Genomic DNA, 18,921 nt, shown 5'->3' with positions numbered 1-18,921 from the left:
GCCGTTGGGAAGAGTCAAGTTTGAAGAAATGCGAAGTCTTGTCGGAGTGGAAGCAATCAAGTCTCCTGAAGTTCAAATTGGAACTAAGGGAGTGAATGTTGGGTAATTCCAATTATTTGAAGGAAAAGATATCTTTTAAGGAGTTAGCTTAAAGAGATAAATGATGAATACAAAATAAGAAATCTAGATAAGTTCAAAAGAGATTTAGATAAGGCTTTGTATTCCTTATAGGATTAGGAGGAGCTAATCTCTATATAAACAAGTGTCTATGGGAAAGATATCCCATAAGAGACTAAGAGGTTTGGTTTAGTTTTGAGAAGAGTTTCTAAATCAATAAAGAAGAGCAAGTTCTTTAAAATCTTTGAGTCAGTTTCGATTTTATTTTTTTCGTACCTAATTTACTCATACTTTACTATTTTATCGCGACATACCTTTTACATCATTTGTTTTAATGACTCATGAATCAATAGAAATTTCGTTTGTTATTTTTCATCCAATTTTAGCTCTTTATTTAGGGTATGTAGCAGAGATGTCCTAATATCCTCGACTAGAATAATGTATGCACTAGATTAAGACCCGTGCTAGGCACGGGTTGAAATTTATTTTATTTATATTGTATTTTTTTATATAAAATATAATTTATGTTATTGTTTTAAAAAGTTTTTTTTGAATAAAACATTATGCAATAAATCATATGCTAAATATGAAGGCTTGAAAAAAAAAATATTTTGTAAATTTTATATTGTTAATGATTCTAGATAAGTACTTTTGCTATAACAATGGTTAAATTTTATTTCGTAATCTATCTTGTAACCCATTATTTAACTTGTAACCAATCAATCTATCAATTTCATAATTTATCTTTGGTTAACGTTGTGACAACGTGATATAGGACTAAAATCTTCCAAAAATACAGTTTGGAATATCCATGATTTTATTTGTTACTATTAATATATCAGTTATCAATTTGGAATATCCCTAATATTTAGGTGTAACCATTAATATTAATATATAGATTAATCTATAAATTATCTATAACCTATTTGTAACAATTTGTAACTATTTATTAAAAATATAAAGTTTACAAAAACTATGTTGTGTACTTCCCTTTTATAAAAAAGGGATATCTTAACATCGGTCGATTTCAAAAAGAAATTTCTTGCATATTGGCATCTTAACATCGGTCGATTTCAAAAAGAAATTTCTTGCATATTGGCATCTTAACATCGGTCGATTTCAAAAAGAAATTTCTTGCATATTGGCATCTTAACATATATCACATTAACTACATGACCTGATATTTAGTGAAATGTAAACGACGTGATTAGGAAAAAAATTGCGAAAATATGTTTTTAAATAGATAATGGTATACTCGTATATCTGTATAACTTTGTCTAAAAAATTAAAGTAGAATAGGTGAAAACACCTATATATAATGTAGTAGTCTCACAAAATTGTATCAGTGCACAAAGTAATTCATTTACTCTCACTAATCTTTTGTTTTTGCTCTTATCATGAGGAGCTTCATTTTAACCACAACACTCCTTGTAGCACTGCTATGCTTCTTCTATCTCCCGATTTCAACCGTTGGTTTACCAAAGGAACCGTGGCGTAAGCCGTTGAAACTAGTGGCCGGGCGCCACTATCACAAAGGCTCTGGCCACCTTGGAGACTCGAAGGTTAGCTCTTCTTTATCAGAGTCTAACGCACCCCTGTCCCCTCCAGGATTGTTACCAGGGTTTCCCAACATCCCAGGAATTCCTAACATCCCGGGGATTCCCATGATTCCAGGACTTCCCAACATCCCGCAAATACCAAACATTCCGAGGATTCCTAGTATCCCACAACTACCAAACATCCCGAGGCTTCCTAACATTCCGAGCCTCCCTAACCTCCCGGGCCTCCCTAGCCTCCCGGGCCTTCCTAGACTCCCGGAACTGCCTCCTCTACCGCCAGTCCGGTCACAAGTTGTGTTGCAATCGGTTGAAGTGGAGAAGTGCTTAAGGATAGATAAATCAAAGACATCAGAGAAATGCTTTTCACAAATATCGTCGAGCTGGTCAAGCAAAGATTTTGCATTATTGGACAATGAGTGCTGTGATATCGTTGTGAAATTGGACAAGAAGTGCAAAAGACACATTCACATGTTGTTCAAGAGCCCATTCTTCGTTCCTCTTCTTCGATACTCGTGCCACATCAAGCACACCAAATACTAAGCAAGTGCTTGCTCTGGATATTTAGTTTTATAAATACTTTCGCCTTTCAAGTATTATTTCCATAGTATCCTGCCTAGTTCTATTCTACGTTGAGTAAAAGGTGGCTATTAAAAAAAGAATCCAATAGCAGAAATAAACTAGTATATAAACTAATAGTATATATTTTCAAGTGCTGTCAACGATATTATGGGTTTTCAATGTATTTAATTAACATTTTCACTACCCTTTTTTTTTGTCAACGTATATTTGGACCATCCCTATATATTTTCAGGTATTGTCAATGATATTATGGGTTTTGTTTCGGTTCGGATATTTGAATAGATAACCGTAAGGTCCGTAACGAACCGAAATTTATAAATTTTTGGTTTAGTTTTCTACCCAAATTTAAGCGAATATAACTGAAAATTAACCAAATAACTGCAAAAAATAATAACTACAAAAACAGAAAACAGTTAGAAAGAAAATAGATTATTTATATTTTGCAAAGGAGTATTTAAATTTGAAAAATATAAGTAAAAACTGTTGGATATGTTAATTATTTGAAGTATTTTTTATTGTTTTGATCCTTATACCTGATTAAGCGCTAGCCAACAACAACCCTCCTAGGAAAAGAAAGCCCAAATGCATATTTTTCAAAACAGTGAAAATGATTTCAAGCCCCTAACAAAATAATTACAATCCAAGTCCAATTAATAACAAATATACTTAATCAGTTTATAACAAGAACCAACCAAGAAATATTTTTTTTTATCCAAGAAAATAAAACATAAATTTTCCAAATTTCCAAAAAGTATCACAAAATATTATATGATTACTAGATAAGGACCCGCCCGATATGCGGGTTTAAAGTTTTGTAATTAAAATTAAATTTAATAAAATATATTAAAATTTATAAAATTTTACATTGTTTATAATTTTTTTTTGATATAATACACTGATTTATATCTATATACAATTTTTTATGTATGTTTCCATTAAAAGTGTATTTTTTACACCTAGATATAATGTATATTACAAATATATTATTTACCACCACCTAGAAAATGTCCATATGAACAAATTAAACCAACTATTATATGTCTATTTACTTTCACTTTTGCATAGTTTCTTTAATTACTAAAATTTTTAGCTCAAAAAACATTTCGAAGAAAAAATAAATTACATCACAATAGTGCATGACCAACTATCGAGAAAACCTCGGTTCTGCTCTCTTCCCTTATGGAGAGAACCTTGGTCCAACCTCCTTCACCATGGAGAGAACCTTTGGGCCGCCTTCCTCCCATGGGGAGATAAACTTGCGTCCAACCTCCCCACCTTCCTTCCTTGGAGAGATAACCTTGCGTCCAACCTCCTCTACCATAGAGAGAACCTCGACTCTGCTCTCCTCCTGTGTGGAGAAAACATATTCACGTCTTTTAGTTATCTCAAAGTGGCGTGCTCCAGCAACCAATGAAACTAAAGACCCTTTTCCAACTTTACAAAATCTTTTGATAGTAACTAATATTAAATTTCCCAATGTATTCGTGAAAGATTCTTTGACACACCATGATGTAGCCTCTGTCTTTGAGCTCCTATGGATCTATCAACAACGATTTATTCTTTTCTAATCTATCAATTTTTGTTGTAAGCTTGTGTTTGATTAACCTATTTTATCCAACCACTAGGTTGATGACCTTCTCCTCTTTATCTCCTTTTGGGATTGAACGAATGGTAACAATTATGTTTACCCAAAAAAAAAAGTTATATGACCAACCAATCAAGGTTGAGAAATTAGAAGAATATTAATTTGACATAATTAAGGAAATAATAGGAAATTATAAGCATGATAATATATGAATCTCAAATAATTCAAAGATGAAAATATAAATTAAATAAAACAGTCTAAAACTACTATAATAAATTTTAAAATACAGTATTAGAAAAAGAAGATGCATATATTAATCTTCCATGTTTTTGGGTCTACATATTAATCTTACTTATTCAAAACTGAAAAAAGGAGAAAATAAGAGTATATTTTGGTTTAAAAAAATAAGAAAAACTTACCTTCCCATTAAAAATGTTTCACCAATAGAACAAAGTTGAAAGCAATATCATGGTAAATAGAAGCAATAGAACAAAATCAAATTTGTCTTTAAAAATCATATGTTGCTGAAAACTTCTTTGTAGACAATATTTTATAGAACATTGTTGTCGTAGTATTTTGTGTCTCCTATAAGAATCTGAAATCCAGTAGTTGTAGTGACTCTGGAGAGGGCTACGTATAATTATACGTGAGAAAAGACTGGACTTGGCAAATATAAACCAACCTTTTTTAAAAGCTTTGACCTTGGCTCTTATTGATAGTTATTGCATAGCAAACTCATACAGGAAATTGACGTCTTTTTAGTCGCGCAACCAAAAATTTCTCTATAAATAGCAAGATAAATTCTTCATCAAACATCATACTCTACCTCTCACATAAATTTTTAAATTTAGTAATATCAATTTTTATTTAACTAAAATATTTTTTTCTCTCTTTTATGTGACTTTTGTAGGTTTTGAAACAAATAAGTACAGTCAAAATTTTGGAGCATATGTAAAAAGGCTAGATGAGAAGGTCTAATGCACATGACACATTCTCACTTTTAGAAGAGACACAAGGTCTTTCGTATATTTTTTACCTTTCGTTTCTACTTTTTGTTCATGTTTTGAAATTAGTATATGTTGTTCAAAATGCTTATTTTGTGTATTAAAATTGTGCTTTGTTTTTTTTTATCTATTTTATAAATTTTAAATATAAAAATTTAGTTCTACATAATAATTCATAAAATCAATTAGATTTTTAGTTTATAGTTAATAAATCTTAGTTCCTACCGCTTCATATCACTTATGTAAACTGTGTTCCCACCAATTGGCTATTTTGCGCTAATCTATTTAAGTTGTTGACAAAAAAAAAGTTAATATATCTTAGTTACAATATTAATGTTAATTGTTATTGAATGTATTTTAAAATTACTAAACATATTTAATCTTTATTTTACCCATGCATCGCGTGAGACTTTTTCTATCCCAAACAATTTTTATGATCTTGACTTTTCGTTAGTTTCACAGTTTTGGTTTCCATTTTTAGTGCTCGTGTTTAAAAATTCTAATTGAGTTTGATATATTGGAATGATCTCTTCCTCTCTCTATATATATGACAAAGATATGAGATAATACATATCTTTATATGTATTTTTTTTCTTTTGAGGGAAAAAAAATATTTTTTCTTTTTTTTTTTAAGATTAGGCCAAGGAATTCAATATAACGTAGGATAGTTTTTGTATAAATTTAATTATTTTAGAATTTTTAGGATTTTCTTTAGGATAACTACGTGTATCGCTATTGTAAAATTATCTGTATGATTTCTTTTATGTTTTTGAATTATGATTTTTTTTTTGTTTGGACGATTCCTTTTTCTTTAGGATTACAAAATTGTATAATTTACAGTATTTTAATAATCTTAAAATAATAAGATTTTGACACATGTCGCAATCTTATGAATTAGTAACTTTTATAAATAATAATAAGATTTTATTATTATTTTAATAATTTTATTATTTAATAATCCACACCATAATAAGATTTTGACACATATCGATCTTATGAATTAGTAACTTTTGAAACCATACTTTATATAATAAGATTAGGGGCTCTGAATTCAAAATGAATAAGGATTTTTACTAGGAACCCAAATACTTTCGAGTTTTCACTCGATCCTATCTTTTTTTGTTAAAAGGTTTTCTTAAATAGAAGGCAAAGAGTACAACGAACAAGATGTAACCATTACAAACAGAGAGAAAAAAGAAAACTACTAGCTACTAAGTACTAAGGGAAGAAGGATCCAAGCAAAGGAAGCCTGAATAAGAAAGGAGAAACAAGCCTAAACTTAAAACTTTCAAACAGCCTTATGTAACCCAGCATTGAAGAATTGATGTCCCACTCGATCCTATCAAAGAGAGAAATAAAACGTTAACTTGCATGCATGCAGTTTTAATTTTGTTTGTTTGTTTGTTTCTATGTAAATAAGCTATACACGATGAAAGACTCAATGACAATTGACAAGTAAGAAAAATAAAATAACACAGCATTAATGTTGCCTTTTCTTAATTTAAATTCCACCTAGAGCATCCTCATTAGACAACCTTTAATGGGTGTCTTAACTTTAAATTAATATTAAATTAAATATTAGTTTAATCTAAGAATCCCATTAACTATGTATTAGTTTTTTTCTCCATTGGTGAATTTTATATATGAGTTTCTTAAGAATTAAAAATTAATTATCTATTGAAAATGTGAAATATATAGGAGGAATTCCTCAAAATACAACAATATAAGTTTTTTCTAAAATACCACAAACACAAAAAAACTGATTTTTAAAAATGTAGAATTCATTTTCTAGGTTTTGGTGACAATTTTAGATTTAGGGTATAGTTTTTAGGAGGAAGGTTTTAGTGTTTAGTATTTAGGGTTTAGTAGTTTTGAATATTAAAACTTTAGTTTAATTTTTTGTGGTATTTTTGGAAAACTCATTTTTGTGAAAAATAAAAGTAAAAGTGGTATTTTTGGGAAAAAGTTATTTTAGTGGTTTTTATGAGAATTGTCCATTATATAATTATAGTACATTTTATAAAAACATAAATGTACTACATATAAATAGCTTGATCAAATTCTTCATCTAAATTTGAAGATGACATGTTTGTGTGGTTTTTTTGTTGTTGTTGTATATGTGGTTAAGGTTTGAGAGAATTGGAAATTGAAGAGATTTGAAAGTAATAACAAATTAAAGACACCTGCAATGTGTAAGTGTTGAAATGTTGTTTTGATAACAAGCAAATTTTGAAAGTGTTAAAACCAAAAGAGACAAAGCAAAGTGAACCACTTGTTCAATGAAATTTGCAGTTTTTTTTTTCAATGCTTCAGCAATTACAATCTTTTATATTCTAACACACATTCTAATTTTTTGTTATATAATAAGTGTTGGAGTTTTGTTTAGTAAAAAACCACTCACTAAAATGTCTCAGTGCTTTGCAGATTGATTAGATTAAGATTCCAAACTGTATAAAAAAAACTAGACTACATCACCATATCCAACGGTAACAAACATCTAAAAGATAAATCTAAGCAAATGACTACAGAACACTGGAAAATGAAAAAGACTGATTTTATATATCTAACGAAACCAAACAGACTTAAACTAACAAGTATTCTTATTTATATAGAAGAAAAATCAAAAGCTAATAAATCCATCATCACTTCTTTTGCAAAGTTTATACTATTGTACTCGAGAATAGCTATTGTCTCATAAACATTTCAATCAAAGTAAAAAGATATAATTATACCAAAAAACTACTTTATTTACATGAAATTAACTGACGAGTAGAAGAAAAAAGATGCCTTAAAAAAGACTGTTCTTTCTGTAACACCCGCAAACCATTTTTTGGTAGTTTGGTGAGGGTGTCGATCGACACCACAGGAGGTGTCGATCGACATTGGTTGTAGTTGGTTCGATCGGTTTGTTTTTAATCGTTCGGTTTGTGTGGTTGTTTTAGGGAAAACCCTAAACTCGAGTTTTAAAAGAAGAACTTAACTTTTCTCTTCCCTTTTGGCCGTTTTTGACAAAGAAATAGAGAGAAGAAGGAGAAATCGGTTTTGAGAGAGATTTGTGAGTTTTCTTAGCTTTTCTTGTGAGACTTGGAGCTAGGAAGGATCTAGAGGTTTGCTAGGAGGGTTGGATTCGTTGCTATTGGTCTGAATCTTCCTGCAATGAGGTGAGTGCATGACCATGGCTAATCTAAGCCTTTGATTTCCTTGTTCTTGCTTGGTTGTTGTTGTTTTGTGTGTTTGTTTCTTGCTAGGATTGGTTGCTACAGGTTCCTATGGATGTATTTTGCTTGGGTTATGAGTATTGGGCGATTTGGAGGAGATTGTGAGCAAGATTCGACTCTCGGCTTTGAGCGGATCGCGATGGCATAGGGAGTGTCGATCGACACCACTTAGTGTCGGTCGACACCAGCAAATTGGGCATCGATCGACACTGTAGGGTAGTGTCGGTCGACACCAAGGCCAGTGTCGGTCGACACTTGGCTGGTGTCGGTCGACACCTCCTTTCCAGCGAGACGATGTCTGATTTCTTGGTTTGTATGTTTTGTTTGTTGTTTGTTTGGAACATTGGAATCATTGTNCTGATTTCTTGGTTTGTATGTTTTGTTTGTTGTTTGTTTGGAACATTGGAATCACTGTTGCTTGTGTGTATAGCCCCGTAGATGGGAGGATTTCCTCACTGAGTGTTTATCAAATACTCATGCATCTCAATATGTGTTTGTGGTGCAGGTAAAGGCAAAGTGTGATCGTGGAATCAAGGCGATGAAGAGGAGGATGTTCTAGGGACTCGATTGTATGTTGTCTGGCATTGCTAGGTTGCTAGAGTTGGGTTTTTAGGAACATTTTTAGGTTTTTGGTTTCATGTTTCCAAATGTTTGATTATTGGATTGTGTTATGGATATTTGTTGGTTATGTATGAATATTGGTTAATTATATTTATTGGATATTACTGGTTATTGGTACTGTTATTCCGCTATTGATTGTGATTGTGGTTAGGTGGCTAGTGGGTATGGGACCACTAGTTGTAGTTTATTATTTTACATTATATTATATATTTATTATTATTATTATTATTTTTTTTTTTAAAAAGGTCGGTCTTTTTATTTTGGTATCAAAGCCCTTACGGTTCTAGGTTTGGGTTCACTAGGTTTCTGTTGTGATGTTTGGGATTGCATGTCTTGATTGATTATGTGAGTTAGTCAATTGTGTGTGACATGGAGTCTTAGAACATCCTCTTCGAGCCGACTGTGTGATTCCACGGTGAGTTTATGCTTCTGTGTTATAATAGAAATTCTTTGCTTAGTCTTCTGTTCATGGTAGTGCAGATGGCTAGAGATGGTGCTGTTGCTGGTCGTGGTCGTGGACACAGACGTGGTCGTGGACGCGGACGTGGTCGTGGTAGGGGCAGAGTCCCAGAGGTTAGTGAGGCCGAGGACTAGAGTATGATAGTTGAGGGTGTTGGCGAGTCGCAGGATGTTCCGAGGGATTTGGTGAGTGTGGCCAGAGGGGGCGGTGTTGATGCTCCAGTGGCCAGTGGTGCTAGGGTCCCGGGTGTGGGAGTTCCAGCGGATGGAGTCCCTGGTGCAGACTTTGCGGCTATGGTAGCACAGTTGTTGGAGCAGTTACCACCAGTGGTACCGGCTCAGGCTCAGGTAGTGCCACCAGTGGTGGCGGAGGAGCGGCAGCCAGTGGCTGCGGATGCAGGAGCACATGGGCGGTATCTGTCCATGCTCAAGGAGATGAAGGGTCTTTTCACTGAGAGTTTTTTGGGTGGTACAGACCCTACTGTTGCGGATGCATGGAGGACAAGTGTGGACGTAACTTCCATACTCTGAGATGTCCTGAGGAGTTTTGGGTGGACATAGGGGTCCATCATTTGAGTGGTGATGCGGAGCTGTGGTGGAGATCAGTGGCTGCTAGGAGAGTGCAGAGGGAGATGACTTGGGCTGATTTCGTCTTGGAGTTCAACCGCAAGTATTTTCCTAGAGAGGCATTTGATCGGTTGGAGGTGCAGTTCCTTCAGGGGACACGGTCAGTGCGGGAGCTGGACTTGGAGTTCAGTCGACTTCTTTGTTATGGGGGTCGGGCTATGGAGCCTGAGGAGGCCCAGATCAGGAGGTTTATAAGGGCTCTTCGTGATGACTTGAGGGTCCATTGTAGAGGACGTAGTTATGCTACGGGTGTAGAGCTGGTTGAGACTGCAGCAGAGATTGAGCAAGATATCCGGGCACAGTCAGTGGCTGTTAGTCCAACAGTTCAGCCTAGTAAGGCTCAGCATCATGGAGGTTCTAGCAGGGGCGGCAAGCCTTTGCAGGGAACTAAGAGGAAGTGGGAGGCTACGCAGACGCAGAGTGGCAGGGGTTGCTTCAAGTGTGGGAGCAAGGATCACAAGTTTGCTAGTTGTCCCTAGAGGAGTGGTCCGACGGCAGGGCCTCGAGTATGTTATCATTGTAGGGAGTCAGGGCACATCAGGCCCTTTTGTCCTAAGTTGCAGCAGGCAGCAATGGCAGCGTTGCAGCAGGTGCAGCCGAGAGGTCAGCAGGTGGCACGGATTTAGCAGGCGCCACGGGTTTACACGAAAGCAGAGACTGGTAGAACCAGTGCAGGGGCGATCACATGTATAATTTCTGGTACTTAAGCTTTGTGAATTTTTAGTAGGTTCAGATTTTATGTTTTCCTGTCATAAAGTGTTAGGTTCTCAACACATGAGGTTTGTGTAGGTACCTTGTTGGTGGGCGGGTTTAAGTCCCACGTTATGTTTGATTCTGGAGCTTCTCATAGCTTCATTACTCCAGAGTGTGCAGAGAGTGCGGGAATCAGAGGGGATCCCGGGGAGCGTACAGAAGTTGTCAGAGTTGCGGGAGGCAAGTTCCTGAGAGTTGTTGGACGAGTTAGCGGAGTTGATATTCAGATCGCAGGAGAGTCGTGGTCAGCGGATTTGCTTATCAGTCCAGTGGAGTTGTATGATGTTATTCTCGGGATGGATTGGTTGCACCAGCATATGGTGCATTTGGATTGTTATCGGGGTAGAGTGGAGTTTGAGCGTCCAGGAGGGAAGTTGGTTTTTCAGGNAACAGGGAAGGATGTCCGCTTTGTGTGGTCACAGGAGTGTGAGGAGGGCTTTGAAAACCTATAAGAGATGTTGACTACTACGCCAATGTTGGCTTTGCCAGAGCAGGGAGAACCCTATGTGGTTTATACCGATGCATCTAGAGTTGGTTNCTATTCCGGTAGTGGAGGAGTTTGAGGATGTGTTTCAGTCATTGTAGGGATTACCACCATCTCGGTTGGATCCTTTTACTATTGAACTGGAACCGGGGACGATGTCGTTATCCAAGGTTCCTTACAGAATGGCTCCAGCAGAGATGGCATAGCTGAAGAAGCAGCTAGAGGATTTATTGAGTAAGGGATTCATCCGTCCTAGTGTATCACCGTGGGGAGCGCCGGTGTTGTTTGTGAAGAAGAAAGATGGGAGTTTCCGGTTGTGTATCGATTATCGGGATTTGAACTGGGTTACTGTGAAGAACAAGTACCCTGTTTCTAGGATCGATGAGTTGTTGGATCAGTTGAGAGGTGCTACTTGGTTCTCCAAGTTAGATCTTGCGTCAGGTTATCATCAGATACCAATAAATGAGGCAGATGTGAGGAAGACGGCTTTCAGGATGAGGTATGGGCATTATGAGTTTGTGGTGATGCCTTTCGGGTTGACTAACGCGCCAACAGCGTTTATGAGATTGATGAACAGCGTGTTTCAAGAGTTTCCGGACGTGTCTATCATCATTTTTATCGACGATATCCTGGTATATTCTAAGAGTCCTGAGGAGCATGCAGTGCATATGAGGGCAGTTTTGGAGAAGCTGTGGGAGCAGAAGTTGTTTGCCAAGTTAAGCAAGTGCAGTTTTTGGCAGCGTGAGATGGGTTTTCTGGGTCACATTGTTTTTGCAGAGGGGGTTTCTGTAGATCCGGAGAAGATTCAGGCTATCAGAGATTGGCCTAGACCGCAGAATGCCACAGAGATCAAGAGTTTCCTTGGTTTGGCAGGATACTACAGGAGGTTTGTGCAGGGTTTTGCAAGTAGAGCACGCCCTATGACTAAGTTAACAGGGAAGGATGTCCGCTTTGTGTGGTCACAGGAGTGTGAGGAGGGCTTTGAAAACCTATAAGAGATGTTGACTACTACGCCAATGTTGGCTTTGCCAGAGCAGGGAGAACCCTATGTGGTTTATACCGATGCATCTAGAGTTGGTTTGGGGTGTGTGCTGATGCAGCATGGGAAGGTGATTGCCTATGCTTTGCGGCAGTTGCGGAAGCATGAGGGCAACTATCCTACTCATGATTTAGAGATGGCTGCTGTAGTTTTTGTCCTGAAGATTTGGAGATCTTATCTTTATGGTGCAAAGGTACAGGTGTTTACAGATCATAAGAGCCTGAAGTACATATTAACTCAGCCTGAGCTGAATTTGAGACAGAGGCGGTGGATAGAGCTTGTGGCAGATTATGATTTGGAGATAGCTTATCACCCTGGTAAGGCTAACACGGTTGCAGGTGCTCTGAGTCGGAAGAGGGTAGCTTTGGCTCAGGAGCAGGAGATGGAGACTCTGGTAGGGGAGATCAGTGCTTTGAGCTTGTGTGCAGTTTCACAGGAACCGTTGGGTTTGGAGGCAGTTGATAGAGCAGATCTTCNATGAGGGCAGTTTTGGAGAAGCTGTGGGAGCAGAAGTTGTTTGCCAAGTTAAGCAAGTGCAGTTTTTGGCAGCGTGAGATGGGTTTTCTGGGTCACATTGTTTTTGCAGAGGGGGTTTCTGTAGATCCGGAGAAGATTCAGGCTATCAGAGATTGGCCTAGACCGCAGAATGCCACAGAGATCAAGAGTTTCCTTGGTTTGGCAGGATACTACAGGAGGTTTGTGCAGGGTTTTGCAAGTAGAGCACGCCCTATGACTAAGTTAACAGGGAAGGATGTCCGCTTTGTGTGGTCACAGGAGTGTGAGGAGGGCTTTGAAAACCTATAAGAGATGTTGACTACTACGCCAATGTTGGCTTTGCCAGAGCAGGGAGAACCCTATGTGGTTTATACCGATGCATCTAGAGTTGGTTTGGGGTGTGTGCTGATGCAGCATGGGAAGGTGATTGCCTATGCTTTGCGGCAGTTGCGGAAGCATGAGGGCAACTATCCTACTCATGATTTAGAGATGGCTGCTGTAGTTTTTGTCCTGAAGATTTGGAGATCTTATCTTTATGGTGCAAAGGTACAGGTGTTTACAGATCATAAGAGCCTGAAGTACATATTAACTCAGCCTGAGCTGAATTTGAGACAGAGGCGGTGGATAGAGCTTGTGGCAGATTATGATTTGGAGATAGCTTATCACCCTGGTAAGGCTAACACGGTTGCAGGTGCTCTGAGTCGGAAGAGGGTAGCTTTGGCTCAGGAGCAGGAGATGGAGACTCTGGTAGGGGAGATCAGTGCTTTGAGCTTGTGTGCAGTTTCACAGGAACCGTTGGGTTTGGAGGCAGTTGATAGAGCAGATCTTCTGAGTAGGGTGCGTTTGGCTCAAGAGCAGGATTTGGGGCTGGTGAATGCCTCAAAGGATGTGAATTCAGAGTATCAGGTCTCAGATAATGGTACTATCTTGGTGCATGGTCGTGTTTGTGTGCCCAAGAATGAGGAGTTGAGACAGGAGATCCTGAGAGAGGCTCATACGAGCAGGTTTTCTATTCATCCAGGAGCGACTAAGATGTACCGTGATCTTAAGAGGTACTATCACTGGGTCGGGATGAAGAAGGGTGTAGCTAGTTGGGTTAGGAGGTGCGATGTTTGTCAGCTAGTGAAGGCTGAACACCAAGTTCCTGGCGGGTTGTTGAAGAGTCTACCCATTCCTGAGTGGAAATGGGATATGATTACTATGGAATTCGTGGTGGGTTTGCCAGTGTCCAGGACGTTTGATGCTATTTGGGTCATTGTGGATCGGTTGACTAAGTCAGCATATTTTCTGGTCATTAAGAAGACTGATGGAGCAGCGGTCTTGGCTAAGAAGTATGTGAGGGAGATAATCAGGTTGCATGGGGTGTCAGCAAGTATTGTGTCTGATAGGGATTCTAAGTTCACTTCGGTGTTCTGGAAGGCATTTCAGGCAGAGATGGGCAATAAGGTGCATTTGAGTACAGCTTATCATCCGTAGACAGATGGACAGTCAGAGAGGACGATCCTGACGCTGGAGGATTTGCTGAGGATGTGTGTTTTGGATTGGGGTGGCCATTGGGCAGATCACCTGAACCTGGTAGAGATTGCTTACAACAACAGTTATCAGGCGAGTATTGGGATGGCTCCTTATGAGGCTTTGTATGGGAGACCGTGTCGTACACCATTATGCTGGACTCAGGTGGGGGAGATGAGCGTGTTCGGGGCAGATTTTGTTCAGGAGACCTCAAAGAAGATTCGGGTTCTCAAGCTGAACATGAAGGAGGCTCAGGATAGGCAGAGGAGTTATGCTGATAGGAGGAGAAGAGATCTTGATTTTCACGTAGGAGACAGAGTGTACCTCAAGATGGCCATGTGGCAGGGTCCGAACAGGTCATTATCTGAGATAAAGTTGAGTCCGAGGTATATTGGTCCGTTCAGAGTGATTGAGCGAGTTGGACCAGTGGCATATAGACTGGAGTTACCTGAGGTTATGCGTGCATTCCATAAGGTTTTCCATGTGTCTATGTTGCGGAAGTGTATCCGTGAGGGAGAGCGGGTGTTGGCTAAGATTCCTGAGGATCTTCAGCCTAACATGAATTTGGAGGCGAGACCAGTGAGGGTACTCGAGAGGAGGATCAAGGAACTTCGGAAGAAGAAGATTCCTTTGATGAGAGTCCTTTGGGACTGTGATTGTGTGGAGGAGCAGACTTGGGAGCCTGAGGCGAGGATGAAGGCAAGGTTTAAGAAGTGGTATGAGAAGCAAGCCGCGACTTTAGTTTGTCTAGCCTGGTCCCATCTGTAATCCGTGGCTGGAGCGGGAATGGAGTATTCCAGCCCATCTCTCATGTTTACTCGGTCGCTTGGGATGGTTGGTTGTGCGACTCAGTAACAAAATGANTTTTCACGTAGGAGACAGAGTGTACCTCAAGATGGCCATGTGGCAGGGTCCGAACAGGTCATTATCTGAGATAAAGTTGAGTCCGAGGTATATTGGTCCGTTCAGAGTGATTGAGCGAGTTGGACCAGTGGCATATAGACTGGAGTTACCTGAGGTTATGCGTGCATTCCATAAGGTTTTCCATGTGTCTATGTTGCGGAAGTGTATCCGTGAGGGAGAGCGGGTGTTGGCTAAGATTCCTGAGGATCTTCAGCCTAACATGAATTTGGAGGCGAGACCAGTGAGGGTACTCGAGAGGAGGATCAAGGAACTTCGGAAGAAGAAGATTCCTTTGATGAGAGTCCTTTGGGACTGTGATTGTGTGGAGGAGCAGACTTGGGAGCCTGAGGCGAGGATGAAGGCAAGGTTTAAGAAGTGGTATGAGAAGCAAGCCGCGACTTTAGTTTGTCTAGCCTGGTCCCATCTGTAATCCGTGGCTGGAGCGGGAATGGAGTATTCCAGCCCATCTCTCATGTTTACTCGGTCGCTTGGGATGGTTGGTTGTGCGACTCAGTAACAAAATGAGGTGGTGCTCGGGGTACAAAGTTTTCGTGAGGCGGGATGTTGGGGGAAAGTTTCCTGAAATAGAAGTTGCCAATAGTGGAAAGTGCTAAAAATGGAAAGTTTATGTGAGTTAGAACTTGTTCATTTTTAGTGGTGGAGAGCCTTGGAGGGGCTTGTGTGGCCTTAGTTGCGGACTTTTGAGTCTTTTGTGCCGTGTGTGGCAGTCTTTTTAGACATTGTGTGGCTTTTGGCAGGCTTTTTAGCCAGTTGTGTGGCCTTTGTGGCAGGCTGTTTAGCCAGATATGTTGCCTTTGCGGCGGGCTGTTTAGCCAGATGTGTGGCCTTTGTGGCGGGCTGTTTAGCCAGAGTGCCTGTTTAGGCGGTCCTTCGGGACAGATGGTCCTTCGGGAAAGATGGTCCTTCGGGAAAGATGGTCCTTCGGGACAGATGGTCTTTCGGGACATATGGTCATTCGGGACAGATGGTCCTTCGGGACAGATGGCTGATAGACAGGTTTTCACCCAGGGTATCAATCCCCTATGCAGTTGTAGTACAAAGGGTTATCAATCCAAATGGTTGTGTATTGCTAGCAGGAAGGATATAATCAGTACAATACAAGTCAAGCCAAGCAATTAGTGTTTTGGTTCTAACAATCCTAAAATAAACATCTCCTGCTCCTATATTGGTCATTAATTGAGGAGCTGGTAGACCGTTCTGAGTATTCATCGTCTCCTCAATGATTGCTGGTTCTGGTTGAACTTGTTGTTGTCTGAGTAGCCGAGGTCTGTCGATGTTGTTGATGAAAGGACTCAGGTTCTGGCTACCTCTGGATCGTGTTTGCATGCACAGGTAGGTATCCGAGTGTAAATACGAGGATCAATTCGATACAGATGATCGAGTGACGGGTCGGGTGGGTGCTCGGGTTGTACCTGAGATTCAAAACAAACAATGCAAAAGCAAACAAGTCAGTATCCAAAACAAATATAAACAAACGAACTTGATCTAGCAAGTCCTGAAATCCTAAATATAGCAAAACTAAAACAACCAAATTGCAATGGCACCAAATTGATAGACAGGTTTTCACCCAGGGTATCAATCCCTGATACTAGGATTTTTGTGTCTCCTAGTAGGTTCAATTAACCTTATGCGTTGTAATACTTAAGGTGTCAATCCAGTTGGCAAATTTTACTATCACTCAAGATGCAATCAAGAAGTCACAAGTTAAGCCAATTCAAAGAGTGTTTTTATCTAACAGTCCTAGAATGATCAAAATGCGAAACGGAAATGAGTCACAGAACTAGAAACAAGAATGCATGACAAGAAGCGAAAGTGAATAAAAACGCAAACGATTCTAAGCATGAACAAACGAAACAGTTCCAGGAATGTAATAAAAATCAGAAAGAAAGAAGTCCTAAGGATGGGGTAATTGATGTCGGTGGAGTATCCTAGTCTAAGGAGTGTTTAACATACCACAAGCAAAGTATCCCTAAACAATGAACATCACAACTTAGCTAATCCAATCTCTTGGCAAAAGCTACTCAGACTCAACCACTTCCATACCTAGCTCTCGCTAGAGAAACGTGGTCGAGCAGGCATGACAAACAAGTTCATTCACGTCAACAAACATCCTAGACAACTAATCTCTTAGGCTAGGAACGTAAGTCTCTGGCACTAGTTGGTCAGACATTTCATCAAACACCTTTTGGGTGCGGAAATGTCTCGAACCTAGTTCCAATTGATCAGAGAGAAACTAGTAATTCTAACTCTAGTCCAGAAGGGAATCATACAATCAAAGCTTAAACACTCTACATCCTAAGATCCTCCACCTAATCTATCCCATCCTCAAGAACTAACACACTACTCAGATCCGAAAATCATAGTCAAGGATGCAAAAACAGAAATCATTGAAACAAGCATTATTAGGTAGATAAAAATAAGATGAACAACTTTGTAGAAAGAATCAAATGCAAAATCTCAATAATCTCAAAGATATCGGAATACAAGTCTGAGAACGTTTTTTGGAGGCTAGGTTCAGAAACCTTCTGGGAACAAAAACGAGATAAAAGATAAGATGTCTCTGCAAAGACTTAACAAAATGTATATATAGTAGTCCAACATGGAAAGCCCTAAAACTTAAAACGACAAGGTAAAGCGTCGGTTCGGTAATCTCCTGAAGCGTGTGAAACCAAACGTCCTTCTTCCCGACATGTGCGATCGAGTCCGTGTGCGTCGAATGGAATGCAATGTCATCATGGCTCGGACGGAAGGCTGAGGAGCATGGCTCGGACGGAAGGCTGAGGAGCATGGCTCGATCAAACAAGCTGGAGTGTGTGGCGGGGAAGCATGGCTCGAGCGTGGTGTATACGCATCCACTAAAACGATGATAACTCTTGAACCACACCTCCGATTGACTTGAAATAAACGGCGATGGAAAGGTAACACAATTCCCTACAACTTCGATGAAGACGTCGAAAGCTAAATCCAACTCGAGTTCGATGGCTCGAACGGATGGCTCAGACGGAATGGAGATGGTGACAATGGCTCGGACGAAACGGAGATGGTAACAATGGCTCGGACGAGACTGAGATGGTGACAATGGCTCGGACGAAACGGAGATGGTGACAATGGCTCGGACGAGACTGGCTTCCAACGTCTCCTAAATACCTGAAATACTCAAAAATGCACAATATATGCAAGGATGATGCAAGAACTACCTAGACGTGCAAAGTGTATAGAAAAAACTAGAAAACGATGCAAACTAATGAGTTATCCTAGCTAAATGCATGATAAAAATAGGCTAAGGAGAGACAAAATATAGACATATCAATCCCCTATTGAAACATGTATTATTGTGTTGTATTGAATGATGATAGGTGAATGAGTGTGTGCAATGGTATGATATGGAATGATGGGTGTTTCAATTCCCCTTATGCAGTTGCAGTATAAGAGGTGTCAATCCAGTCTGAGTGCTTGTGAACAATCAAGATATGCATATGAATCTAAGTTAAGACAAATATGAAAGGATGTTTTGTCACTAACAATCCTATGATGATAATGATAAAATGCAGAAAATAAATTACAAGAGCTAAGAACTAGATGCAAATAAAACAGAATGATTATGAACTAAGAACAGAAACAGAAACTGTAAACACTAGATAAGAACTAATGCAAGACAAGTGATGAACTAGATGCTAAGTGAATGCAATGGAAATTAAACAGAAATGAAACAAGACAAACACAGATCATAAACAAGAGTTCTGGGGATGAACTCGAGCAGCACTCGACCGAGTGTAGGTCGAGTGAGTGGTCGAGCTAGACGAATCCGGAAAAACAGAGCAATGCAATAAAAACAGAGTAAAGATAACACAGATCAAACAGCAGGCAAATAACAAGATTAAGACTTTAAAATCAATAAACAAAGAAGGTTCCTGAGGATGGATTCATGGGATAAACTAACCATTG

General features: G+C 39.1%; 1 protein-coding gene across 1 annotated transcript; it reads left to right on the top strand.

Moving 5' to 3' along the window:
• LOC104757949 (collagen alpha-2(IV) chain-like) lies at positions 1,391 to 2,443 on the top strand. Its single transcript, XM_010480743.1, has one exon. It carries the CDS (start codon positions 1,515 to 1,517, stop codon positions 2,214 to 2,216), a length of 702 nt encoding a protein of 233 aa, XP_010479045.1. The 5' UTR covers positions 1,391 to 1,514; the 3' UTR covers positions 2,217 to 2,443.

The sequence above is a fragment of the Camelina sativa genome, chromosome 17, assembly GCF_000633955.1.
Source record: "Camelina sativa cultivar DH55 chromosome 17, Cs, whole genome shotgun sequence".
Taxonomy (NCBI): Eukaryota; Viridiplantae; Streptophyta; class Magnoliopsida; order Brassicales; family Brassicaceae; genus Camelina; species Camelina sativa.
Note: the sequence above shows the minus strand (reverse complement) of the source record. Positions and strands in the feature narration are given on the sequence as shown.